Source organism: Falco punctatus (genome assembly GCF_963210335.1).
Source record: "Falco punctatus genome assembly, chromosome: 3".
NCBI lineage: Eukaryota > Metazoa > Chordata > Aves > Falconiformes > Falconidae > Falco > Falco punctatus.
Window position 1 is genome coordinate 116,749,480 of NC_137582.1, and position 26,682 is coordinate 116,776,161.

Below are 26,682 nucleotides of genomic sequence, written 5' to 3' on the forward strand. Positions count from 1 at the left end.
ACCAGCACGTCCATCCCATCCCGCTGCTCCTGCCCGCATTCCCCTGGGAACTGCTGTGGCCGAAACCTTCCCGTTCCCTTCTCCAAAGTGCTTCAATTCCTCGCGGGCCCGGCTGACCGGGAGCAGAGTGGCTCCAGCTCCAGCATCTTCGGCCCCTGCGCTCCTCTTAGCGTGGCTGCTCGGCTCCATACGCAAACCAAGCGGCAGCTCAGCAGGGAGGAGGTGCTGGCTCGGCACCAGCCTCGAGTCCAGTAAAAAAAAAAAAAAAAAAGCAAAATAAAGCTGTAGTACTTAGGAAAGTGAAACCAACACCATTTTTGCATAAATATCATCAAGGCCGTGGAGGCTAAGGCTGTTTGCTTCCTGTATTAAGTTAGTTGCCAGTTCCACACTCGTCTGTTGACCTGCCCAGGTCCCTGAGAGAATTGGATTCCTGTCCGTGGGGGCACCAGTCCTGCAGCTTCGTCCTTCAGGCTGTCTCTCCCCGTCCATCTGCAAGGCACGAGCGAAGAGCCCATCAGGCACCCTGAGCCCCAGCTGCCCCCAGCCCTGCCCCAAGTCTGGTCCCACGGCCAGGCTCTCCCAGTTGTCCCAGCGCCACCCCAGCACGGCCTGTGTGCTGGGCTGGGAGCCTGCAGCTCAGGAGCCCGAGCACCGATAGCAGCAGCAGCCCGCAGCGGGGCTGAGTTGGGCCCGCATCCCACGTACCTTGTGCCGGCGGCTCCGTGGTGCTCCTGCCTTCCGTCCCCGAGGCCGCCGTCCCTGCCACCTCGCTCTTAGTCCTGCTCCCGTCCACCGGCACAGCCTTGGCTTTCCCATCCAGCACGGGGGAGCCCGGTGCCTCCAGCCCCGGCGCCTTCGGGCTCAGGGGGGAAGGAGCCGGCCCGGGGCCAAGCGAAGGCTTCTTGGCTACCGGAGGGGGGATCTTGCTGGGTTTTCGGTGGGCTTGCGCCTTGCCGGGGCCCTGCTGGGCAGTAGCCGGGGCTGCCGAACGTTGGCCCGAGAAATTCATCAGCTCGGCCACCAAGTTCTTCTTCAGGTCAGCCTGCGCCTCGGGGGACGAGGCCGTCTCGATCACCAGCTTCCTGGAGCTCTTGGCGAAGATGAAGCTGGCGGTGGAGGCCGGCGACTTGTGCCTGGGGGAGAGCTGGCCGTCCCCGGCGGGCCCCTCGGTGCCAGGCAGTGCTGCTCTGCTGCCCGGCAGCTTCTCCGCAGCCTCACCGGTGGACAAGGCAGCGGCCTTGAGGTGCACGGCGTGGTGGAGCTGGTTGGAAGGCACCGCGTCTTTGGCAGGAGGGGGCTGCCGTGTGGACAGGGACCGGCGGACGGGCTTCTGGGGTGCCGGCCGCTCCTCAGCACCGGCCCCGGCCCCGGCGGGCGGCTCGACGCTCACGGAGCGCAGCCGCACCATCTGCAGCAGTGAGGGCGTGACGATGGGCAGGCTGGCGTCCTCCTTGGGCACGGGGCCACTCTTGCTCCGCGACACCGGCTCCTTCTTGGCATCTGCCCGGGGGCCGTTGGCCGCCTTCTTAAGACTGATTTGGGGCGGCAGAGCCGGAGCTGAGGGTGGGGGGAGAGGCGGCGGCGGCGGGGGGGGCACGGCAGCCTCGGGAGGGGGCTTGGTGAGGGAAGGCGGCTGCAGTGCTCCGGCCGGCGGCGGGCCTTGCTGCTGGCTGCGTGAGGAGACGGCGGCTGAGAAGGAGGAAGATGCAGCCCCTGGGCTCGGTGTCGCTTTCTGCTCAGCTGCCGGAGACGGGGTGGCATCGGGCAGGCTCGAGAAATAGGCTTCATCCGGAGGGGGGAAGTCTGCCATGGACAGGTCGTGCTCCTCAGGGGCTGGCGGGGGTGGCGGGGGCCAGGCGGTGTCAGCGGGGGTCTCACTGGCAGCCTGGGGGCTCTCCTCCGCCTTCTTTGCTGGCGGGGGAGGCGGGTGGTAGGCAGGTGGCGGCGATGGCGGTGGTGACTTGCCGTTGGGCTTGGCTGAGGGCTCCGGGCAGACAGTACTGGGTGCTGGTGGGTCTGGTGAGGGGAGGAGGGGGCCGGCGGGGGCCACGGGCTGCTGGAGCTTGGTGGGCGGTGGGGAGAAGGGAGCAGGCACCTTGGGGTGCGGCGGGATGATGAACCGGTCCAAGCGGCACGGCAGTGTCTCGGGGGGAGCCGGGTCCGAGGCTGAGGAGGAGATGGAGGTGAGGGAGGAAGACACGGAGAGCGCAGGCGACTGTAAGGAGCAGACCCGCTCCGGTTTCTGGGGCTGAGCCCTGCCCGGGGACACAGCTGGGGGTCCCAGCCCCTTGGCAGGCAGTGTAGGTGTCCCACTCTGACTGGAGTAGCCGCTGGAAGGGGACATGGTGCGGTCAGACCCATCCGGGCAGCTCCACTTGGGCTGAGCCTGGGGCTCCCTCAGCACCACCGTCACCCCGGGGCTGCCCCGCGAGGCCTCAGGGGAGCTGGTGCCGGCCAGGCTCTCGGAGCGGAGGCTGCTGGTCTCGCTCAGCGATGATGGGGAGAAGACCTCATCCTCAGCCGTGGGGCTGAAGGGCTCGGAGTGTGGGGACCAGGGCGTGCTGCTCTCCCGCTGGGACCGCCGGTCGGGCTTGGGGGGCAGCCCCAGCACCTTGGGCTCCCCCTCTGCCTTCTGGTGCAGCGAGTAGGTCCTGCGAGGGGGGGCCGGGGGCTTCTTCATCTTCCTGAGGGAGACGCTGCGGGCAGAGGAGCGCTCGCTGGCCAGGCTGCCTGTGTCCGAGCCCTCCGCCTGGCTGCTCGTGCTGTAGGCAGGGGACGCCCGGCCGCTGCTGCCCCCCACGGCCAGGAGCCCAGGGACCACTGGCACGGGGCCGGTGGCCGGCTTGGAGCAGGAGCTGGCCAAGCTGGTGGAGCTGTAGACACTGATTTGGTCAGTGTTGGAGCGAGCCGTGGCATCCTCGCTGCGCGGCCCCGCCTCAGGCTGCCGGTGGTCGGAGCCACCCTGGGAGGAGATGGTGGAGCTGTTGGAGACGATGGTCTCCGTGGACTGCGAGTGGCTCCAGTTGTCGCTGGAGGAGGAGGGCTCGCGGCTGCGGGTGCTGCGCTCCGAGAAGCGGGCAAGGGAGCGCACCGAGGCCGGGCTGGATGACACCAGGCTGCAGCGGCTCAGTGTCCGCACGCTGCTCCGTGTCAGGGCCACCACGTCCACCATGGGCGGCAGGATGGCATTGGGGATGATCTTGGACATGTAGGTGCCCTGGGGTGAGATGGACATGACGGGGCTCAGCAGCTCCGGGTGGGTGTTGGTGGTCATGCCCGGCACGGCCAGCGACTTTGGCCTCGCCATGGGTGACAGTTTGGCCGCCGTCTTCCTCCCTAGCAATGTGTCGTCGTAGTAAACGCGGTCAATGTGCTTTTGCAGGGCCGTGTCTGCCTCCTCCAAGGTTCCCAGGCAGACGCGGGCACCCCTGGTGACAGCCAGCGGCTGCAGCTTCCCGTCGATGGTGGGGATGCGGATGGCATCGCCGGAGACCTGCCCACCGTTCAGCAAGGGCTGCGGTGCCTGGCTGCCCCCGCGCCCCGCCTGCCCTCGCCCATCAGCCTCGGGGTGTCCCTTGGCTTCCCGGCTGTTCCTGAGACCTGGGAGCAGGGAGAGATGAACCCAGCGTGATCCCCAGCCAGATGCACCGAGCCAAGGCAAACAGAGCCTGGGCAACGAGATCAGACCCTAAAAATCCCCCCTTGCCCCCAGTGCTTACCCAGCTCCTTCTGGACATGATGGGGGATGCCCAGCACCGTCGTCCTCCTCTCCTTCCTCTTCTTGCCAGCCCTCTCCGAGGATTTGGGAAAGGAGTCATGCGGTCGGAAGGTGGAACCTGCGAGAGGCACGAGTGGGTTCAGCCAGCATGTGGGGGGCCCTGGCCAGGGCATCTCCAGTGCCTCCAGCACCCCCCCACTGCCAGAGACGCTGCAGGACAAGCCGGGCTCTGGCGCTCGGCACAGCCCAGAGGCTCCGGCAGCTGCCAAACAGCCGCGCAGCCCCAGCAGGGAGGGGACGGTGTCCATCCATCGGTCGCCCTCGCCCAGTCCCAATGCTCTGACTCAGCCGGAGCTGCTCTCTTCTCCCCAAGGGCCCCAGATCCCTGCACTGGCTCGCGGCCACACCAACGCAGAGCCCAGCTTTCCTGCCACGCGCTCCAGCCCACCTCGCACCCCCTCGGCTCACATCCCCCAGCCCCCCGGCTGGGTACCTTTCCGCTGGATCATCTCCGAGCGGATGGAGAGGGCGTCCTCAGAGGTGCTGTCTGTGGCACAGGAGGCCGCCCGGCTCCGGAAGGACACGCTGTCATCCTCCAAGGATGCGCAGGACTGTGGGGACACAGAGCGGGCTCAGGTGAACCCCGGGTTGCGGGGACAGAGCTGCCCCGGCCCCCACCAGGCCCCTTCTTCGCCGCAAACTGACTCCGCAGCCCAGCGCTGCCGAGACAAAAGCTTCTCCGAGGGCCAAAGGCTGAGTCAGCCACGCCGGCATCCAGAGTCCTCCCACCAGGAGCGGGGCCGGGATCAGCCCCAGGGACCCCGCGTGGCCTCGCAGCCCCCCAGGGAGCGGGCGAGCCGGGGGCCAGCCCACTGGAGCAGCACCCGAGGGAGCCGCCGGCCTCGCCACCGTGCCAAGCCAGAAATGGCCCCATGGCTGCGCCGAGCCCTGCTGTGCCCCAGAGCTGGGGCTGGAGGGCTGCCATGGCTGGGAGGGGGGCGTGGGGCCGAGGCAGGGCAGCGGGACGAGGACGGGGGCGGGCAGGCAGCCATGTGGCCGTGCCGGGGACCCGTGGCACACACATGTCCCGCCGGGTGGCCCAGCCCCATGACGGGCACAGCTTTCCGCAGCCCCCCATCCCTCCAAAGCATCTCTTGGCACAGACGGAGGTTGGGATGAGACACATCAGCGTGAACCACCACCCAGCCCCGCCACTGCGCCACCCTGAGCCGCTGCTCACCCCGGGGTTCCACCCGCCACGGGGCTCCCGGCCCCCCGCTTCCAAGGGGTGAAGGGGGGCAAAGGCCGGCGGGAGGCAGCGGCTTGAGCAAACATGGGCGGCGAGGCAGCGGCAGCGCGGTCAGAGCCCGGGGAAGCGGCAAAGCCCAGCTCGGCCAAGAGAGTGGGAGTTTCTCCTCGTCAGCAGCCAGGGAGGGGCCTGGCCACCAGGCTGGATACGGCCAACGGTCCTTGTCATGCTGTCCCATCACCCCACCTCGCCTGGGGCTGCCTGGTGGGGTGGGATCGAGGGGACACGGGGATGTGGGCACGGTGGGGTTCGAGCCCCCCAGGGCAGGGCAGGACAGGACACGCCCGATGCTGAGGATGGGGACAGGGACAGCACCTCGTCATGCGGCCAAAGGGACAACACTGAGGGATGCACAGCCCCTTCCTGCCCCACAACCCCCCCGGCCATGGTCCTGCAGTCTCGGCTGGTCCCCCATCTGCCCCCAGACACCACCCAGGGGGGGCAGAGGGGCTGCCCTGTGTCCCCTCACCCCCAGGGCACCCCGAGAGTGCTGTGGGGCACAGCCGGCTCCTCAGCAGGGCTCACCTGGAGGCTGCTGGTGTCCCCGTGGTCCCAGGCACCTTTGGTCTGCTTCTGCTTCTCTGCGGAGGGAAGGCAGGGGGTAAATCCCCCCGGGGGGGCCGGGGGCGTCCGGCAGTGATCCCGCACGCTCCAGCCACTGCTGCCAGCCCCGGCACTGGACTCCGGTCAGCCCCATCGCGCCGCCCACACAGCCCAGCCAGCCAGGAGCTGGGGCCGGCCGGCTGTGCCCTTCACCGTGTCCCCGAGCCACCCCAGGGTTGGGGACACCTACCCTGGTGCTGCAGGGACTTCAGTCCTTGCTGAGCCTGGTTGTGCAGCTCCTCCAGGTGCGGGGGCCGCGTGCTGGGGAAGAAGACGTTGTCGGGGCATGGCTCGCCGGCGGTGTACTGCACGCTCAGCCGCTTCTCCGCCTCGCCCTTGGCAGCGCCTGTGGAGATAGAGGGGTCAGCTCGGCTGGGGGGACACAGCCCCGCTCCCACCGATGCGCTCCCACCCACAGGATGCCACCCCAGCGAGCCGGGTGATGACAGCCAGCCTAGGATGACGTTATCCCGGTCATCTCCAAACTGGATGCTGGAAATGCTGTGCAAGAAATCGCCTCCCGTGGCTCTGCCCGGCCCGTCGATATGTCGGAGTCGGGCTGTCCCCACCGTGGAGCCGCGGGGTTTTCTCCCCGCCAGCCGGAGCGGAGCTGGGACACGGCACCTTCGTTAGGAGCAAGTGAGGCAGCAAGTTGTGTGGGGCTGCGGGCGGCTGAAGGGGCGGCACGGGGGGATTAAACGGGGATAAAAAGACGGTGACTTTCCCTTTGGAGGGCTGCATCATCCCAGGCCTTGCACAGCACCCCAAGAGCAGGGACTCACCCCGTGCCCAGGCAGGCTGGGAACTGCACAGACAAGGGAAACTGAGGCACAGCCTGGTGCAGCGACCGCAGAGGACCCAAATCCTTGCTCTGAGCACCCCCAGATGCCGGAGACCCCATATGCCATGCCAGGGCCAACACGGGGGGCCCTCCACACCCTGCCTTGCAGCCCCCTCCCTGCAAACCACTGTCGGCACCCTGGGGTGCCCACGAGCAGCTCCGGGTGCTTGCGGGGGGCTGCACCTGGCACCACCCAGCCAGGCACCACCGGCACAGCCCTGCCTGCTCCTGCCCGCGCGCCGTGCCTGCCACCAAGCCTCAAATCCCTCCTGCCCTCAAAAAACAACCAATTTCAGGCTGAGGAAGGGAAGGGTGAGCACGGGAGACCAGCGAGGCTGGTGGCAGCACCCTGGGGACATGGGCACCTGGTGCTGGGCATCGCCGGCCCCACACAGCCATCCCCTGTCCCCTGTCCCCCCTGTCCCCTCCTGGCCAGCCCAGGCAGGCGGCGAGGCGGTCGCGCTCGGCTCCGGCGCACAAAGGAGCAGGCCATGAACAATGGAGCCGGCCCGCCCTGCCGCGCCATGCCACCATGCCGGCCTCTGCCTCCGCGGCACCGGCGCGGGCACCAGTGGCTCCGCCAGGCCAGGAGAGCGGGTGGCAGCGCAGGGGACCCCTGTGCTGGTGCAGGGTCCCTACAAGGGACACAAATCACCCCCAGCCCCCCCCCCCCCCCCCCAGCCTCAACACGTTCCCCTTCCCCCAAGCCCTTTCTTCCCCCCATTTTGGCAGCCCCTCGCCCGACACCCCCCGGCACGCTCGCGGCTGCCTTCCGGCGAGAGGAGCGCAGTGATTTATTCCATTAACTTCCCAGCGGACAAGGCCAGGGCTGGGGTGACCTTCCCTGCTCTCCCCCGGGATGGCAGCCCCCCCCCCCCCCCCCCCCCGCCCGCCGCGGGTGGGCTAGCAGCCGGTGCTGGGCAGGCGGGGGTCCCGGCAGGCAGGGGTTGTGTAAGGACAAGGCGCTGCTCCCTCCCTCCCGCTCACTCACCCTTCTTCTTGAAGAAAGCCAGAAGCGAGGAGAGGTTCCTGCCCATGAAAACCACCATGGTAGCCGGGAAGAGGGTCTGGGGGCGCCGCTGCCCCCCACAAAGCCTCTGCCTATTGTGCGGGGGTGGTTCTCGCCCAGCCGTGTGCCAGCGAGGCGGATGCCGGCGGCCCCCAGCTCCCTCTCTCCGTCCTCATCCGCACGGCGGGAGGATGCTCAGCCGGCGGGAGGATGCTCAGCCGGGCGAAGAGGCTCTGGCGCAGCTGCCGGCCGGTGTGCGGGGGACAAGCCCGACCCCGGGGACGGCTGCGCGGTGGCAGGGGGGGGACAGCCCCAGCTGCGCCCACCGCGCTCCTCAGGCACGGGAGAAGGCGAGTGGGGGCCCCTCCTCTGGCCTCCCCGCTGACCCCCGGCCCTCCCGCCTCCTTCCACACACAGCACGGCCCACCGGCACCCGTTCTGCCAGGCTCAGGGCCAGCATTTCCCCAGTCCCCCCTTATCTGCACGCCTGGGACCCTTCCCAGACCCTCCTCGCTCGGTCGCCCCCCACTGTGCACACCATCCCTGTAAACCAGTTGCTTGCTTCCACACCAGTACAGCCAACTGGGAGGGGCTGGGAGGCTCTTCCACCAGTGAGCGCCAGCCCTTTTGATACACCACAGCCAAGGGTGCCAGCATTCCATCGTCCCCAGTGCCCCCCAGGAGCGGGTGCTCACCACAGCCCCCCCCCAGCCCTGCCAGGGAGAGCAGGGGGACACGAGCCAAGGGCGTTTGTCCTCGGGGACAGGGCATCCAGCACACGGTCACGAGAGCTGGCGGCACTGGGGGAGAACGAGATCTCCAACCAGTCTAACCAGTAGCTCCAGCTGCTGGCACAAGGGCAGGTGAAGGCAGGGGCAGAAACGCTGGGCGGTCAGGCACTGGCACAGACCGTGGCACTGACGGGCGCCCGTCCTCGCCACACAAGGTGCTGCGTGGTGGGTGCTGGGGAGCCCCGTGCCACTGGCAGGCAGCGGGGCAATGTGCCCTGTCCATCACCCCTGGGTGCCCAGCACCTCAGGAAATTCCTGAATACCCATCAACAGGTATTTCACCCCAAAAGGTGAAGAGCTCCCAGTATTTACCCAGCGGGCAGGGCCACCCTAGTGCCAGCTGGCAGCTGACATGTCAAACCCTCCTTCCCTGCCCCCCCCCCCCCCCCCGTGGGTATTGCAGCAGCACAGGGGGCTGCGGATGGAGCAGCATTACCCAACGCAGAGAGCGAGGGTCCCACCAGACCCCGGGCACTGAATGCGCAGCCCAAGGGACAGTTCGACCTTGAAAGGGCACCTCCGCGTCCCCAGCCGGGCAGGTCCAGGCTCAGCGAGGATTTCTTCCCCTGCACCTCCTCTGTGTCCCTAACAGCAAATACAAGCAGCACCCTGCAGCCCCTTGCTACACAGAACCCAGCACCCTGCCTCCAGCACGGGCAGGATCAGTCCCGCTGCCCATGCGCTCAGCCAGAAGGTGCCGGCGGCTGCAGGCAGACGCTCCCCGGCTCTTTTCACAGCGCAAGTAGAAAAGGGACATAATTAAAGGGCTGAGGATGCACAAAGTGGGCAGCCACGTGCCGCACTGAACGCTGCCCTCTCCTCTCCGGGCAGCCCATCACGAGCCCCAGCCAAGGCCACGGCTGGCGGTGGGCAAACAGCCACGAGTGACACCGCTCCTGGCTCCGCAGGGAAGGATCCAGCCCCCCAGCACGGTGTGTCCAGCTCTGCTGGCACAGATGGGGCTGCGCCTGGGACCCCCCTGCACAGCACTGGGAGCTCTGCGAGCCCCCACGGGTAAAGGGGGACAGTCCCCCCCCCTGTGCTGCACATCCAGGGCCCAGGTGGAGCTGAGCTTCACCCCACAGGTCTGATGGCAGCACAGGTGGAAGCTGCTGCCTGGGGCTGTGATGACATTCCCAGATGCCAGCAGACAGCCTGTCCCTGTTCCTCCTCCTTGTTCATACTCATCGCCTGTGAGGACCCAAAGGGCCTCGAGCGCATCCCTTGCTGACAGAGACACGCGTCCCTCTCCTGAGTGTGACACCTCCGCGGCTCAGGGCAGGAGGATCTCACCATCGCCGGCTGCCATCACCCAAAGGATAATCCGGGCAGGGCATGGTGGCCATGGGCCAGCTGGGGCAGGAACGCCGCCTGGCCACGGAGGAGCTGAGGGCTGACGCTGGGGAGCGCGGTGGCATGCGAAGAGCAGCCTCCGCTTCTCCTCCTACTCCCTGCAGCCTTCGCCACCGCATCCTCCTCGCCCAGACAGCCTCGCCCCGGCGCCGTCAATGCCTGGTGAAACCTACTGGGAAGGGGACGGGAAAAGGGAGGGGAAAACCAGGAGGGAGAGAGGCCTGACTCTGCGGCAGAGGCTGCAGATCTTGGTGGGCTGAGGAAGCCGCCGCAGCTGCAGCCAGTGCTGGTAGCAACATGCCCGGTCGGAGCTGGCGCCCCGTCCTTCGTGCATTCTTTGCGATGCGCCCTGGATTGCCCCGTCCCCTCCAGGCTCGGCGGTGCTGGTCTGACACACGTGTCTCATCCGCACGTGGCAGTGGGATCCTCCCGGAGAAGGAGCCGACAGCCTCTCAGGGCTGGCTACTCTCTTCAGGATGGTCTCCCAGCCTCAGAGCCGGGATCTGCTGCTACCAGTGTCGGGGATGGTCCAGAGGGAGCAAAGCATCCCCAGAGCAAGGCAAAATGATAGGAAGCGGGTGGGAACCCCAAGGACCCTGCCCTCAACTCTGCCTGCTCTGCTCTGTGCGGGCAGAGAGGGGCTGGAGGGCACGGGGTGGGAATGGGAAGGGGTGGGAATGGGAAGGGGTGGGAGCCCAAAGGAACACAGCCGGGGCCGTACAGCCCAGCCCAGCCATGCTGGAAGCGGGATACGGCGCCAGCCCAGCTCCCTCCTGGAGCTGGCTTACCACGCCGCTGCTCTTCACCCGGGGGGAGCCGGAGGAGAAATCCCTGGCTCCTGTCCCCCTCCTCGCCAGGCCTGAGCCTCCTGCAAGCAGCAGGTTTGGCCAGACTCCGCTGCAAACATCCATCCCTGCCTGCACGGCACTGCCTCGACTTGCCTTCGCCCTGCACAGCGGCGGGTCCTGCGGCAGGAGGCAGGGAACAGGCAGCGCAGCTCCCTGCCCGCCCCTTCCACCACCACTGACTCACCGGAGAAAAATGGGGAGGAGGGGGGAGCTGGCAGGCGGGCGGGCAGGGGCTGCAAGGTCCCCAGGGGAGGAAAGGGAGGAGAACCTGCCTGCGTGTGTCCTCCTGCTCAGCGGGATGGAGACCTTGCCTCCCTTCTCCCGGCAGCCGGGGCGGTGCAGACAGAGGCAAGAAGACCCCCAGCCCCGTGGGGGTGATGCTTTCCCATGACTTGGGGGCTCCTTCCCACCACGCTGCTCCCAGGCACGGCCCAGCACCACCCGGCGCGCGCCCAGGCTCGGGGACTAAAGCAGAGCTGGCTGCAGATGCCAGAAGGGTGAGATAATGCCCATGGGGGGCACCATGAACCCCAACCCCGAGACCCCCACGCAGCAGCCAGCACACGGACCTCGCCACGGCTACCAAGGCCCCCGTCGTTGCTCCAGCCCCGCTGCTCCCTCCAAACCAGCCCCTCCCAGGCAGCATGGCCACTTGGTTCCCAGCCGGTGGGATGGTGCAGGCAGCCCTGCCAGCATCTCTCCGCCGGGAGTGACGCCGCCTCTTTACGAGCCCGAGCGTGTCCACCTTTCCCCTGGGCCCATCACCTCCACTCGGGCAGCTCCGTGGCCCTGGGTGGGACCTGGCACCCGCTGGTGCCACCCTGCCCTGCCGCTGCGCCCCAGCCTTCAGCTGGCGAGGGAGCCTGGGGGCCGCCCTCGTTCCCCAAGCCCTTGTTGTTTCTGCACAGGATCCATGCCCTGGGACACGCCGCAGGATCGTGCTCTCCCCAGGCGGGATAAGAACACAATAATATTTACAGTGGCTCTGGGCAGCCCCCACTGCCAGCCCAGGGGCTGCAGCCTGACTTGGGGGCTGCTGCTCCGGCCAGGAAAACATCTCCACAAAGCAAATAAACACAACCCGCTCTGTGCTGCTGGCTCGCCTCTCAAAACACGGTCCCACGCAGAGGCAGAAATAAAATTAATTTCAAATGGGAAAACAAACTTGGATCGTTTTTCTTCCTCTAAATCACAGTGCAGAAAACCACCCTGCATCAGCCCGGCCAGCCAACGGGCCATGGCAAAGGAGCCAGCGCAGGATGAAACCCCGCTCGGAGCCGGCACCGGCCAGCACCCCGGCCACGGCTGCCGTCATGGCAGGGGTGACAGTGCTGCGCCACAGCCAAGTCACCCTGACCCCACCGCCACCCCACACAGGCCACACAGGCAGCCCGTGTGCTGACACGCGGTGTCTCCTGTCCCATCTGTTATCAAACCACAGGCAAGGGTCCGGCAGCAGCCCACGGCAGGGGTCCCAGCACCGCAGGGAGGGCAGGACCACCGCCATGCCCAGCTGTGCCTCACTCCCATCCCCATCCCCTGCTGCAGCCGTCGAGCCTCTGTCCCACCACCCACCACCGCATCCCAACCCCGTGCTCGTCCCCTCCCTGGAGAAGCCACCAAACTGGTTTGAAGGTAAATAACAGCCTTCCCCAGCCAGGAGCCGGATCCGGGCGGGAGCGGCCCAGGTGGGGTGCGCAGGGCAGGAGAGGCAGGTAGGCAAAGCCCCAAAGCCACGCAGGGCTGCGGAGGCCACAGCAGCGGCAGACGGGGACAGGCCACCGGCACCTCCTCCCTCCAAAGTCCACGGCTTTACTACAGTCCTGCTACACCTTCCCCCGGTGTCCCGTCCCTCGCACGCACACCGCCGCAGCGCCTGCGCCGTTCCCTGCCACGGTGCTGGGAGCTGGCTGCATCCCCACGGCGCGTGCCGTCATGCCCGGCGTGTTTGCCGGGTACCGAGGGTGTTCTGTACATGGCAGGCGTGCCTGTCACAGCAGGTACTTGGCTCCACGCAGGAGCAAACCCAGGAGATGGATTAGGGACAAGACCTTGCAGGTTTTGCCGCGCACGGATCCACCATCCTGCCAGCAGCATCCAACCCCACTCCTGCCCGTGGGTGTCTCGCTCGGCAGCGCTGGCAGGAGGAGGCGAGGAAGCGACGGCCACGGCGATGGGGGATCCCGGGAGGAGATGGGAGAGGAGCTGTCAGATGGGGCAGGGGCTGCCACCAAAATGGGGTGGGGGGATAAACCGGCAGCAGGACGGCAGGTCCCATCCCTGCCTCTCGGTGATGGGGCGCCTGCCAAGCGGGCACGGCCTGGCATGTTGGAGCCAAGCGCTGGAGGCAGCTGCCTGCCCGGGACACCCGCAGATCACCTCCTCCCCTGCTCCAGGAGCAGGAGGGGGCACCGGGAAGGGCTCAGCCCTCTCAGCCGGCAGCAGGATGCGGCCAGGCGAGTCTGGCAGTGCCGGTGCCTGGAGAAAGCGCCTGTGTAAATCTTCGTGCATCCCCCCGCCGGGGCAGGCCCTTATCTGCTCCAGCAGCTGTTTGCAGAGCCAGCGCAGCGTGGCTCTGGCACGGAGAGGAGCTGCGAAGGAGAAAGATGCCCAGAGCTGCACGGCAAGAGAGCCAAGGGGCTCCACCACCGGCCCTCCGGCTAGGGCAGGTGCCTGCTGCTATGGAGCCTCCCAACCACGGATCACCCCTGTGCCCCAAAACCTGCCTCCCACCCCCACCGACAGGGACACAGATGCCGGAGGACCCAGGAAGCCCCAAACCTGCCTCCCACCCCCACCGACAGGGACACAGATGCCGGAGGACCCAGGGAGCCCCAAACCTGCCTCCCACCCCCCTTGTGCCCACCGACAGGGACCCAGGTGCCAGGGGACCCAGGGAGCCCCAAACCTGCCTCCCACCCACCCCGGCACCCACCGATGGGGACACGGGTGCCAGGGGACCCACGGCAGCTGCAGCCACATCCCCACTGACTGCGGGGAGCAGCCTGGCCGGCTGCCACGTTCCTCCATCCTGACTCAGCAGGGCCCGGCAGGGCTGTCCCGATAAGAAGGCGATAAGATGCTTCAGTCTCCCTGGTGCTCAAGGACCTTCTGCAGCAGCTCCCGCCACAGACAGCCTGGGGAGGGGATGCACCCCAGAGCCAGCCAGGCCCCGCTCCGGCACAAGGACGGGGATGCGGGTTGGCACTGGTGGAGCGCAGCAGAGCAAGGTGGCTGCAGCAGGGAGAGCGATGCCGGCAGCCCTCCGCCTGGCCAGCCCTGTCCCTGGGGACCACAGCTCCGGCCCTTCAGGATCGAAAGGCGGTGGGTGCCCACGTCGCCCCGCACATGGCAGAAGCACAAAGGCAGCTGCCGATGCCTGCCCGGGCCTGACCCGCCGTCAGTGGGCACGGCAGGGCCAATGGGGATGGAGAGACGGCAACTGGGGGACACTGGTCCAGCTGCCCACCATATGCAATTAGCCTCTGACCCAACATCCAGAAGCACCCAGGGTCTGGGTGAGGGGCAAGGGCAAGACGCGAGCAACCAGGGCCCTATCCGACGACGGGTGCTGGCGCACCCAGCCCCCAGCCGGTGATCCCAGCTTCATCCTGGTGATCCCGGCTGCGCCCTCCGAAATGCTGAAGTGACACAATGCAAATTCTTTCACTTTGTGGCCACCGCACCGTTGCCATGGAGCCGCCACAGAGAACAAACACAACTTGCCCCATGTTTTCTCAGCACCTTCCACCCCACAGCCTTCGTTCGGCCTCAGCGCCGGCCCTCGCCTTGCAGGATCTGTCCCGCACAGTCCCACATCGCACCCATTCCAAGGCATCCGAAACGGAGCAGGGCTTCACCTGGCACGCATCCCATGGCAGCCCCGTTCAGGGACTGGCAAGGGGCACCCAAGCCTGGCGGGGGGATGGAGAGGAGACAGAGGTCTGGATAGGGGCGGCACAAGGAAAAGGCGAGGACCACACCAAGGATGCTGACGTGAGCCCCCAAGCCACCTCTCCCAAGGAGGCAGCTCACCCCATCACCAGCACCGTGGTGGCTCAGGGCAGAGGCCGAGGGACAGTGGCCAGCAGAGCCGAAGAGCCGGAGCCCAGCCACAACACAGCGTGGCCAGTGGCACCAAGCCCTGGCTGCACGGAGACCGCGACGAGAGGACGACTTTGGCGGAGCCAAGACCACAGCCAGCCAGCGAGGAGAGGTGGACGGCACAGAGCCTGTGGCGAAGGGGACGCTGTCCCTGCACAGCCAAGGGCAGTTGATGTAACCGCTCCTGCCTCAGTTTCCCCAGGCGCCGAGCGCATGCTGCCAGCCGGGGCATTTCGGCACCATCCCCCTCTGTGCCTGCGGGGTCTCCCCATCCTGGCCCCTGCCTCGCCGTCACTTGCCATGGCCACTCCCCAGGCCTGCGCGGGGTTGCCCCCAGACCCTGTTTACCCTACAGACAGCTCGGGGAAAACAGGGCAGCCAAGGGCAGGAGGGACAGCGGGGCCGGGGATCCCACAGGGCTGGCAGGAGAAAACCGCCTGGTTATCACCCCGTCGGTCCCACTAACCCCACTCTACTGATCCCAGTCCCCTGCCCACATGCCCATCAAGTCCCCTCCTCGACTCATGGCCAGGTGGGGACGTGGGGACGGTTTAGCGACATCATGGGGTAATCAGCAACCCCGGGATGGGGCCGATGTTACTGCGAGAGACCTTCCCCGCTCGCATCGCCCCGCTCTGACGCAGGAACCGTGGAGGGAGCTCACCGGAACTGGGCACCCAGTGGGGCTCACGGTTCCATATGTGGGTCCAGGCAGGCACAGGACCCTTTCCCTGGCTCCTCTTCCTTGCAGAAGGGGGCTCCCCCTGCTCCATGCCTCCTCCTGGGCTTTTCAGCTGCGCCCACGGAGCCAGAGCGTAAAGAAGCAGAGCGACGGGTGCCAGGGCGGCCAGACACGCACAGGGTGAGGTGGGAAAGCTGGCAGGATGGATGCGGGGGGAGCAGCCCGGTGCTCTCTGCAAACACTGCCGGATCCGCCGCTCCCTGGGGCACAGCGGGGGAAACTGAGGCACGGGACGGGAACTGAGCCCGGGGAGGAAGGCAACGCCAGCAGCCCTGGGTCCCTGCTCTAACCACTGGGCCGCTGCTTAGAAAAACAAATTGTTAACTAATTCGGCACATGATCTCCATCCTGATAGCGCAGGCGAGCTGACGGCTGTCGGCTGTCCCCGGCATGTCGGCGCAGCCCCTGTGCGCAGCCAGAGGTTCTTCCCCAGCTCCAGCACCCGGGGTCAAGGGGCCTGATCCTGCCCACCCCCAGCATATGGAGGGCAGGTGGAGCAAAACCTGCAGCCGCAGAGCCTCGGCTCCTGCCCAGCCCCACGCTGGGTGGAGAGCACGGAGGCGGCAAACTTTCCCAGCCGGACCGAGCCGGGACCCCTCGGCAGCCCCTTCCCCGGCAGCCCCATGGCTCCTACCTGCCCTGGGCTTCCCGGCGCGGCCAAAGGGCCAGGGGGAGCCGGCCTTGACGCCTGCCGCGCTCCTCTTGCGGTGCACGTTGCCCATCAGCCGCTCTCGCCCTCCACCACGGCCGGGTGGAGGAGGCCGGGACGCTACATGGCGGAGCCGAGCTTGGCTCCGGCGTGGCCAGGGCTGCCGCAGGGAGACGACGGCTCTCAGCCGCCGGCTCCCATCCCTCCAGCTCCGGCTCCGGCGGAGCTCAGCTCTAGCAGGCGGCTGTGCCGGAGCCAATGGTACAGGCAGAGAGGAGGGGCCTGCCGGGATCCCACAGCACCCTCCCAGCACCATCGCTCAGCAGGGACGCATGGGTGCCACAGCCAAGCCGAGGGGTCCAAGGGAGACCCCCGCTCCCCAGACGTCCCCGGACGTCGGGAAAGCCGAGCACGGCGCTTGCCGCCAGCCCCGCACCCACCTCCCCTGGCGTTTGCCACGCTTGGCTGAGCCGCCACCATTTCTGCTTATCCTTGAGCATGGCTCCGACAACCAAGGCTACAACCCCCTTCCCGGGTCGTGGGGGTGCCAGCCCCATGGGGACAGCCCAGCCGAGCCTGGCACTGCGCGGCCAAGGCTCCAACAGAACTTCCAAGGCTGGAGCACAGCGCCCCAGGACACGGGCTGGGTCCAAGCTCAGGGCGAGCACCCACATGCCCGTCGGTGGATGTTAACCCCCTGCCACCCTCTCCACAGTCACTCCTGTCTCTGGAGCAAGGCATGCCACCAGGACATCCACGTTCATGTCGGCACACGCCGCCGGCACCTCCTGGCCATGCCACCCCTGGGTGCACCCCGGCTTCTCCCCGCTCCAGACCCTGCCCAGGGTTTTGCTCCGACAGCTGCCCACGCTGCACGGACAAGCCCTGCCACTGCCTGTTCCGAAACACGCACACCAGCTTCCCCAGCTCCGCTCTCCCTCCTGATTTTTAATTAGAACATTAAATGCTGCGAGGGCAGAGAGGGGTCAGCCGGCCAGGCGGTGGGCAATTCCTGCTGGCAATGTTTATGTTCTTTAGGTGATTCATCAAAGACTGGGATAAATAGGAAGGAAGGCTTTGTGGGAAAGGCGCAAAACCGGGGAGGTGATGCAAAAAAACCCAAACCCCCCCCAAAAAAAATTAAAAGTCAACCAGCAGCTTTGCCCTGACCTCCCAAGGTGATCAGCAATAAATTAGTCTTTGGACTTCAGTCGCCTTCTCTGCAATGGAAATATTGATGGTTCAGTTTCTCACCAGCTTGGTTCACTGCCCGAAAGGCACGCTCGGCAGGGCAGAGAGCGTCTTGTGCCACCGACAGTGCCTGGCACCAGGGCAGCTGCACCAGCATCCCCATGCATTGGCTGCCCAGTCTGCTGTGGGAGCTGTCGGGGGACCCAGTGGGAAACCATTCCGCTTCCCATTACCGACTGTACCCAGTTCAAGGGACAGCCTTTCCAGCTCAGGGCACCTGAGATTAAACAAGGTCATCATGGTCACAAGTGCAATACATCAGAGGTCTCTGCCCAGGGACTGGGGGAGATGATTTTTCCCCTGGGCTGCAGGAGCTGGGTCAGCCAGGGGCATCTCCAGCCCGGGCCAGGGCTTCCTCCCGCTGCCCAGCACCATTCCAGCCTCCCTGGGATGTACATCCCCTCACAGCAGCTCCAAACCAGGGTGCATGGACCCCCCACGCCACTCAGTCCCCCTCCCCGGTGACACGGGGGTGCTACTCGGCAGCCACACACGCCAGCTTTCCCAGTGAAGCACTTTTATTTCTCTCCCTGCAAGAAAAGCAGAGGGTGGAGGCTGCGACTGCCCCAGATACAGTGAGACACTTCCCCCTCCGCTCCCAAAACAGATGCCCTCCGTGCCAGCACCTACCCAGCAAACGCAGCCACCACCGGCGCCGATGCTTCGCCACCCCCAGTCGTAGCAAGCCACAGGCTCGCATGCACTGAGGGGGCTGCGACAGGGCGACCAGCCCCAAGAACCCAGCAGAGCCCACGTGTGCCATAAATATCAAGTGGCTTCTCCGAGCTGGAACAGCCCTGATGGGGTAACTCACAGGCACACCGCAACCCAGCTCCAGCTCCTCCTGGGTCCCACGTTTCAGTCCCTGCTGTAGCTCCAGCATCCCCACAGCCTCCACCGACCTGCGTCGCTGCCCCATCGCTGCTTCGGGACACAAATCCCTCTGAAACCTGGGGACAGGCTGCAGCGCCAGCTGGCTGCCCTCATCCTTCACCCCAGACCTGGGTTTACATCGCTGCGCCCAAAAACCTGCTTTAGAAAGCATGGCAGGGGAGGGGAAGCATTTGCGGCTTCCCAAGGACGCGATACCCAGCACAGCTACAAAACCAGTGGGTGAGAATGGGAAACTGGGGGCAAAAGATGCTGATTCCAGGCAGAACCTCTTCTCCAGGCCTGGAACCCTTGGTTTTATTCAGCAAGAGGACTCTGGTAACAGCCAGGAGCTCAGAGCAGCAGGGAAGCTGCTCATGAGATACAGATCTCGTCATCGCAGCGTGACTGCTTCACGCACATCGATTGTCCCAAAGTCACACGCTCCCTCGCTCGGACCGGCCAGCCCAAGCAGAGGGCGGTGGGGACCCCTCTGCACCAGCACGGGGGAAGGCAGGATCCCCCCTTCCCGGTGTTTTATCCGTCCCTCCTACTGTTTTCTAAACCTGCTCCCGTCAGCAAGCAAACACCGAGCTGCCTGAACGAGAAAGGAATTCAGCCCTTGTTCCCTTCACGGGGAAGTAAAGCTCAGCGAGGCAAAGGTAACACAAAAACCCCACTTGAGATCCCCAATCATTAACAGAAATACATAACCAGAAGGGTTTCAAACGATTTCCTGCTCAAGCCGGAGTCCGGGCCGGCTCTGCCAATGACAGCTCCAGCTCCAGCCCGCAGAAGCTCAGCTCCCTGTGCTGGGTAAGGTTATTTTTTTAATCCGTGCACGGTGGGAGCCACGGGGACCAGCCCAAGGCTTTGGCTCCCGCTTGGCAGGGAAATTCTTTTTCACTTCATCGTTGCCCAGCTCCTCACCTTCCAACGGCTTATGTTCCCATCGCTGCCTGAGTCAAAGTCAATGATGATATTGTCTTATGAAATAAGACCTTCCCTCTAAAGAGAAATATGACTCCGGTGAAATAGTTTTATCGGATCTTATGGAACGTTATTCGCAAGAGTAATTCTTCCAGTTGTCTCCAGGTGGAATAGCTGTGGTTGCAGACACACCTCTCTTTGTTCGCTGAGCCGCTCACCGCTGCCAGTTCAGGCCAGCCAGGGGATTCCTGCTGCTCACATTTTCTGAAGTGTCACTCTTTGCCTTTTGCAGATTAACAAATTCATCCCCACACACGCGCGGGAACAATCCCGGGGAGCGGGAGGCGCGGGGGCAGCACTGCCTACACCTCTCCTCCCTCCTCTGAGTTGAGAAGCTGGGGACTAAACCACGAAGCCTGTGTTTACGCCAAACCATGTGCCACACGGCAGCAGAGGATGGAGGAAATCAAGTGTCCGGGGAAGATTCCACATTACCAGAGCAGCACGCAGGGACACGCAGCCCCACGTTGCCTCCGGGGTTCACGTGCTCGCCCACCACCCCATGGCATCGAGCCCAGTGCCACCAGCACGGTGCCCACCACAGCCCAGCCCCTGCCACTTGCCGGGCTGCTGCCAGCTCACCACGCGCACGGCAAAGCCGCCCCACACGGTTTTCGACAAGCACTTGCTGATGTTATAAAGCTCTGCGTGCATTTAAACCTTTATCTTTAACATCACAGCGTGCCCCCCCCCCCTCCCCCAGTCAGGAAATCTGTTGCTGCCAGACTAAGCTGGCATCAAAACAGAAAAGAAAGAAAAAAACAAAAAAAAAAAAAGCACAAGCCTAATTTAATATTTCTGGAACATCGATTCCTTTACTTCAAAAGGGAATTAAGGAGAATATTGCGAAACCCGGATAAAGCAGTAGCCAAAAAGCGGACTCAAAAGCAGGACTCCACCAGCAGCCCCAGGGAGCGGGAGCAGGCTGAGGGTTAACAGCCAGGGGGGCTGCAGGCAGCACCCACAGAGGACAAGCAAAAGCTTCCAGCTTTCCTGCTCCCAGTTTCCACCAGGAAAAAGCAGCCACAGGCAGCAAAACGGAGCTGGCCGAGGATTCCTTGCTCCGCACCCCCATTCCTTGCTCTGCGTTGGACCCTTGCTACAGCCCAGCCGCTCTCCCCGCCTCGGCTCCTACCCCAGGGGTTCATCACTCCTCTCCCTCCAAAGGTTATTGTGGAAATAAACACGGTTAGGAATGGCAAGGGGCTGGGATGCCAGGGATGGGGCCACGAGGCGCTCAGAGCAGCCAGGCTGTGTACAGGTGAAACAGCCCAGGGCTGGTGGCACCCTGCAGCCACCGCACACCCCGGGACGGGGCATCACAGCCCGCAGCAGGAATTATTTGTGGCAAAAAGGGAAACGGGAGAGGATCCAGCTTCCAGCTGGGATGGAGCCGTCCCCTGGCTCAGCATAGAGCCGCTGGTGTTCCCCCCTGGAGAGGTGGCCTGAAACGCGCCCATGAGCAGGATTACTGTGCCTTTCCTCTACACAGCTCAGCTGTTCGAGCAGCCAGAGATGGGATCTCTGATTAGACGGACCCACGGGTTTGATCCAAAGTGGAAATGCTTTCATCCTCCTGCTCCCATGATTCCAGTGCTGAGCAATTCCGACCTCAACAACACCCAGGTCGTGAACGGGCAGATGCCCAGCCTGAGGAGCTAGTCCTGACCCGCGTCTCCCTGGGGTGGCTCCCTCCTGCCCTCCCTCCCTGCCCCCAGCCATCCCAAGACCCTGCGCGGTCCCTCCCCACGCTTCCACAGCCGGGATGCAATGGGGATGGTCAGACGGACCCTGTCCCCCACTCCACAGCCAAAGCCACCGGTGGAAGAGCATGGTGATGGGGAGCTGCTGGGTCACAGGCCTGACCCAAACCACCCCCCAGCACCGTACAAACACTGAGGGAAAGCAAGGGGCACCCAGAGCCTGCAAGGACCTGCTGGAGCTTTCCCCTCCCACAGCTCCCAGCTGATGCTTGGAAAAATTCCCAGTCGGGGCAGGGCCTGGCCAGCTCCTGCTGTGCAAGGGCTCGTGGTGGTGGCAGCAAGGCCAATGCAGCCTCCGGGCAGGTCAGAGCCATGCGTGGTGGCAGCTGATGCCACCAGCTCCGGCGCACAGCTCTGCCGCCACCCCAGGAACGCAGCTGGCACTCAGCACTGCTGGAGCCAAGACTCCTTCCATTGCCACAGCTCAGCCCAAACTACCGCTCCAGGCACCCTGACCCCCACCATCCAGGGAAGCGTCACTCTCCCCCCCCCCCAGTCACACAGGGGAGGATGCTGGGAACCCTGGCACGTGCTGGGTGGCAGAGTGGGGCTCCCGGCGCACCCCGCACGCTGCAAGTGCACGGGGAGGGTGATTCAAGCACGCACGCAAGCTGCGACCATTGTGTATCAGCGCTGCTTCCCTGCTGCATGCCACCGAGCAAGCGGCCACACGGTGGAATGTGGCAGCTCCCATGGGATGTCACCGGCTACCAGCACAGCCTGGAGGGGAAGGGTCCTGCAGCCCCGGGGCCGGCCGTGGTACTGCACAGCCCCTCCATCAGCAGCGTGGACCACGGGCAGGTGGGCGCTTGGGGCGGGTCTCGTGGATGCGGGGATGCTCTAACCGAACGGCGCGGGCACGATGCGCTTGCAGGGTGAGCAGGCTGGAGGTCCCCAAGCTACGACCCTGACAGGCAGTGACTCCGCATTTTGAGGATTAGCCGGTGAACGTTAGAACTTCAGGGGAAGAAAAAAAGGAAAAAAAAAAAAAAAAAAAAAAAAAAAGGCTGGCAGAGCTGCCGAGGGCGTTTCTGCGCTGCAAAGAGGAACATCACATGCTCCAGCATCTCTCATTTTTTCTGCTCGGGTTTCAGCTCTGGGCCGTGGCAGCAGCATCCACGCACAGCGGGCAGGGAGGGAGGCACCGGCAGCATCCCGTGGACCGGCTCAGCAGGGAGCTCAGCCTCTTCCCAAGACTCCTGTCTCCCATCACGGATCTCTACGTGCTTCTCCATGCGGGAAACGTGCCTGCGCGCAGCCCTGGATGCCTGGAAATTCGCTCCCCGGGGCAAATGGAGGAAGAAAGTCGCAGGTGATGACGTGCTGCCACGTTTGGGTGCCACAGAAGCGGCCTCTCCCTTGGCAAAAGTGGGGTGATGGCCCCACCGGCGGTGCCCTGCAGGGAGGGCAGCGGCGTGACGCAGACGGTGTCCCTGATGCCATGGGCTGGGGGAGCCCGAGCACCTTCCTGCTGCACGGGGTGGTACCTCCAGCGCCTGCTGCCTGGCTGGGACACCTACTACTGCAAAACAAGCGCGCCGAGGAGACGAGCATGACCAGACACGCCACCACCCATCGCTCTGCCGAAGGTGCCGGCTCACCGGAGACCGGGCTGAGCCCACGGAGCCCCGTAACAGGGCTCCAGGGCAGCGAGGAGAGGGCACCCACGGCACCTTCTATGGCAGGATGGCCCTGGTCACAGCGGCAGGGACGTGGCTGGGCGCTGGAGGCAGCACCCCGCGGAGTGACCGGGGCGAGGGCCATATCTAGGACAGGAAGGGCCACACCTGGAGTACGCAAACACCCTGCCCAGGAGGAGGAGGAGGAGGAGGAGGAGGCGGCAGTGGCTGGCGTTCCTCCAGGTTTCCCTCAGCCCCAGTGACCTTCTGACTCAGCGGAGAGAGAACCTACCCAGTGAACCGGCACCAGCCCTCGGGGCAGGGGCGAGATTGCACCAGGGACTACCGGATCTGGCCTGCCGCTGCAGCGGTGGCCACCGTGGCCAGCACAGACCCCATGGCCACCACCACCACCACGGCCACCACGGCCTTCACCTTGTTTCAGCCACTTCTACTGCCACCACAGCCACCACTTCCACCCCTCCTTGGCCACTTCCATAGCCACCGCCTTGGCTCCTTTTCAGCCACCACTGTGACCCCTTCTTTGGTCACCTCCATGGTCAGCACCTCCGCCGCACCTCAGCCACCACCAAGACCCCTCTTTGGCCACCTCCACAACCACCATCTCATCCCTCCTTGGCTTCCACTGTGACCCCTCCTTGGTCACTGCCATGAGGCCTCCTCAGCCACCACCTTGAGCCCTCCACAGCCACCACCCTGACCCCTCTTGACCACATCCAGCCACCATCCTGACCCCTCTCTTTGGCCACCACCCTGACCTCTCTTTGGCCACCACCCTGACCTCTCTTTGGCCAACTCCATGGCCACCACCCTGACCGCCACTGTGGCCACAACCCTGACCCCTCCTTGCCTATCTCCATGGCCACTGCCCTGACCTTTCTTGCCCACCTCCATGGCCACCACCCTGACCCCTCCTTGTCACCTCCGTGGCCACCACTCTGACCTCTCTTAGCCACCTCCAGGGCCACACCTGTGCCCACCACCCCAACCCCTCCATGGCCACTACTTTAACCCCTCTTGCCCATCTCAGGAGCCACCACCCTGACCTCTCTTGCCCACCTCCATGGCCACCTCTGTGACCACCCCCCTGACCCTACTATGGCCACCACCCCAGCACCTCTTGCCCATCTCCACAGCCACCACCCTGACCTTGCTATGGCCACCTCCAGGGCCACCACCCTGACCAAGCTGTGGCCACCACCCCGACCCTGCTGTGGCCACATCCAGGGACACCACCCTGACCCTGCTGTGGCCATGTCCAGGGCCACTACTCCACCCCCACTGTGGCCACCACCCCGACCCCGCTGTGGCCACCTCCAGGGCCACCACCCTGACCCTTCCAGGGACACCACCCCGACCCTGCTGTGGCCATGTCCAGGGCCACTATTCCACCCCCATTGTGGCCACCACCCCGACCTCACCGTGGCCACCTCCAGGGCCACCACCCCGACCCCTCCAGGGCCACCCTCGCGCGCCCCCGCCGCCCCCTCGCCCCTCACCTGGTCCCTCGGCCCCCGCCGCGGGGCTGCCGCCCTTGCGCCGCCGCCGCCGGCCGCGGAGCCAGCTGAGGGCCCGGCGCAGCGAGCCCGCCCGGGCCTTCCTCCGCCGGGGGGGCCCCGCCGCGCCGCCCCGCTCCGGCTCCCGCTCGCCGCCCGCCGCAGGTGCAGCCCGGGCGGACATGGCCGCGGCGGGCAGCGCCCCGCACCGCCCCGCACCGCCGCCAGCCGCTGCCCATAGGGCCGGGCCCGCCCGGCTACAGCCACAGCCGCGGCCCCGGCCCCGCTCCCGGCTCCCGCCGAGCGCCCGGCGCCGACGGAAAGTTTCTGCGGGGCGGGGCCGGGCTGCGGGAGGCTCCGCCCACCCCCGGCCCGCCCCCGGCCCGGCCACGCCCGCAGGTGGCTCCGGTGGCGGCGGGGGGGACACGCGCGACCCTCCGCTTGGGGCCACCGCGGTGTCTGCGGGGCGAGGGCGGGTATCCCCCACGGGATGCCGGGGGTCCCCAGGTGTCGTCCCCCCCCCGGCTGCCGGGGGTCGCCAGGTGTCCCCCCCAAAGCTGCTGAGGGTCCCCAGGTGTCCCCTCCGGGGCTGCCAGGGGTCCCCAGGTGTGTCCCCCCCCGGGATGCCGGGGGTCCCCAGGTGTGTCCCCCTGAGCCACCAGGGGTCCCCAGGTGCCCCCCCCTCCCGGGATGCCGGGGGTCCCCAGGTGTGTGTCCCCCGGGATGCCGGGGGTGCCCAGGTGTTCCCCCCCCCGGGCTGCCGAGGGTCCCCATGTGTCGTCCCCCCCGGGATGCCAGGGGTCCCCAGGTGTGTGCCCCTGAGCCACCAGGGGTCCCCAGGTGCCCCCCCCTCCCGGGATGCCGGAGGTCCCCAGGTCCCTCCCCTCGGTATGCGGGGGTCCCCAGGTGTGTGTCCCCCAAGCTGCCAGGGGTCCCCAGATGTCCCCCCCCGAGCTGCTTGGGGTCCCCAGGATGTCATCCCCCCCATCTGTCGGGGGTCCCCAAGATGTGCCCCCTCCGTCTCCTGCAGTGGGTCCCAGCTTTGTCCCCTCGTGGGGGGGACAGGCGGGGGCTGCTGCCCCGTGGCACCCTCCGTTTCCCGGCCCCGTGTGCCGAGCGTCAGCAGGAGAAAAGCGGAGCAGAACGGTCTGTGTGGGAGCAACTGCAGCAGCAGCATCCCGGAGCGGTGACACACACCCATGGGGTGGCTGTCCCTGTCCCCAGGAGAGGAGCCACGGCCTGTGGCCGTGTCCTGCCCTTGCCCTCTCCCCACAGCCCCCACCAGTCCCTCACTCCAAGGCCCAAGGGTGACACTCGCCATGCCACCGCCGATGGCATGCGCTTCCCAACCACCACCAACCTGGGGCCACCGACACGCTCCCGTGGAACACCCGGTGCCACGCTGCTTCCCATCGCCGGCAGTAAATCAGCTCCTGAAAATGCAGTGACAGAGAAAGGGGGACACGTCAGCCACCTGAGGTGGCTCTGCCAGCTGCTGCCGGCAATCCAGAGCACTCTGGGGCGCTGGCCCGGGAATGGCGGCGGATCTCGGGAAAGGTTTCACCCCTTGCCACCAGCCTGCGTGGCTCGGGAGCACAACCCCACGGATGCAGCTATGAGGGGACCACAGGATGCGCCGGAGCTGGGGCCGGAGTGGCCACGCATGCCGGCGGTGAGCGGGTTGGTGGCAGGACAGTGGGAATCTAGCAAGAAAACGGGTGGTTTCTGCCGCATTTCCAGGCTTTTGGCTCGGCCGGTTTGGGTCCCTGTGCGGATGTATTTCCTGATGTGAAAAGCTGCATCGTTGTATTTAAGCCGCATCCTTCCCGGAGGCTCACAAGGGCCTGGCCGCATGCCCAGAGGAGTTTGCCAACTGCTGGAAATGACTAGAAGAATTTCTAAAGCAAGAAGGCTGTCCATCCCACGGTGCCGTCTCCTGTAGGATTCGGGCACCAGCAGCGCGTGTCTTAGTGGTACCAGCAATCGGGGACGCAATGCCGAAGCCGGGCGATGGCTGCAGAAGGGCTGGGGCTCACGGTGCTTTTGTGTCACGGTGCTTTTGTGTCTCTGCCTCTCGTTGCCCTCTCCTTCACCCCCCTGAACCCAGGTTCATTTAGGACTCGAGAGCTAAATGAGCGCTGAAACGGTGGGGCAGTGATTTCCCGGCATCCCCGTGCCCCACCGTGATCCCATGGGAATGGCTCCTTCCCGGGGTGAGCGCTGAGCAGGCCACTGCTCTCCAAGGCTTTGCCGACCCACCTCGAGGTGAACTGCGCTGGGGAAAAGCTAATCCCCAATTAAGGCGTTTGTGTTGACTTTCCGCCGCCAGCTCCAACTTCCGAGTCATTAGCCTCAAAAAAAAAAAAAAAAAAGATGCCGTTATTCACATCTTGCCCCTCCTCAGCTGTCAGCAGAAGCAGTTTGATAAATATTTTTGCACACAGTTATGGGGCATTGTCCAAATAATCCTGGAGAGAGGGAGAGCATCGGCCACCCTCCGGAAAGAGCTTTCAGCAGAGGGGCAAGGAAAGTGGAGGAGGAAGGTGAAGAGGAAGGTTGCCTTCAGCCATCCCTCCGCTACAACCCCAGTCATAGCAGAGAAGGAAAGTCCAGGAGCTCCCTAAAGCACCGAAAGCCCCTTGTGAGACCCCTAGGAAGGTTTGCCCCCTCCCCGAGAGCTCCAGCGCCAGCAGCCTGTGGGG

General features: G+C 65.6%; 1 protein-coding gene across 4 annotated transcripts; it reads right to left on the bottom strand.

The window, feature by feature from the left end:
• Positions 1-295: 295 nt before the first annotated feature.
• On the bottom strand, positions 296-25,551 carry NHSL3 (NHS like 3). Of its 4 annotated transcripts, none has more exons than XM_080378393.1 (7): positions 23,984-25,551; positions 5,824-5,979; positions 5,556-5,611; positions 4,215-4,332; positions 3,723-3,839; positions 709-3,603; positions 296-492 (listed from the first exon to the last, which is right to left on the bottom strand). In XM_080378393.1, the coding sequence occupies exons 1-7, from the start codon at positions 25,299-25,301 to the stop codon at positions 470-472; spliced, it is 4,683 nt and encodes a 1,560-aa protein (XP_080234519.1). In that variant the 5' UTR covers positions 25,302-25,551; the 3' UTR covers positions 296-469. The 4 variants fall into 4 exon arrangements, with proteins under 4 accessions (XP_080234519.1, XP_080234521.1, XP_080234520.1 ...); XM_080378395.1 differs by lacking the exon at positions 23,984-25,551 and adding an exon at positions 15,956-23,871; XM_080378394.1 differs by lacking the exon at positions 23,984-25,551 and adding an exon at positions 10,416-13,094.
• Positions 25,552-26,682: the final 1,131 nt, after the last annotated feature.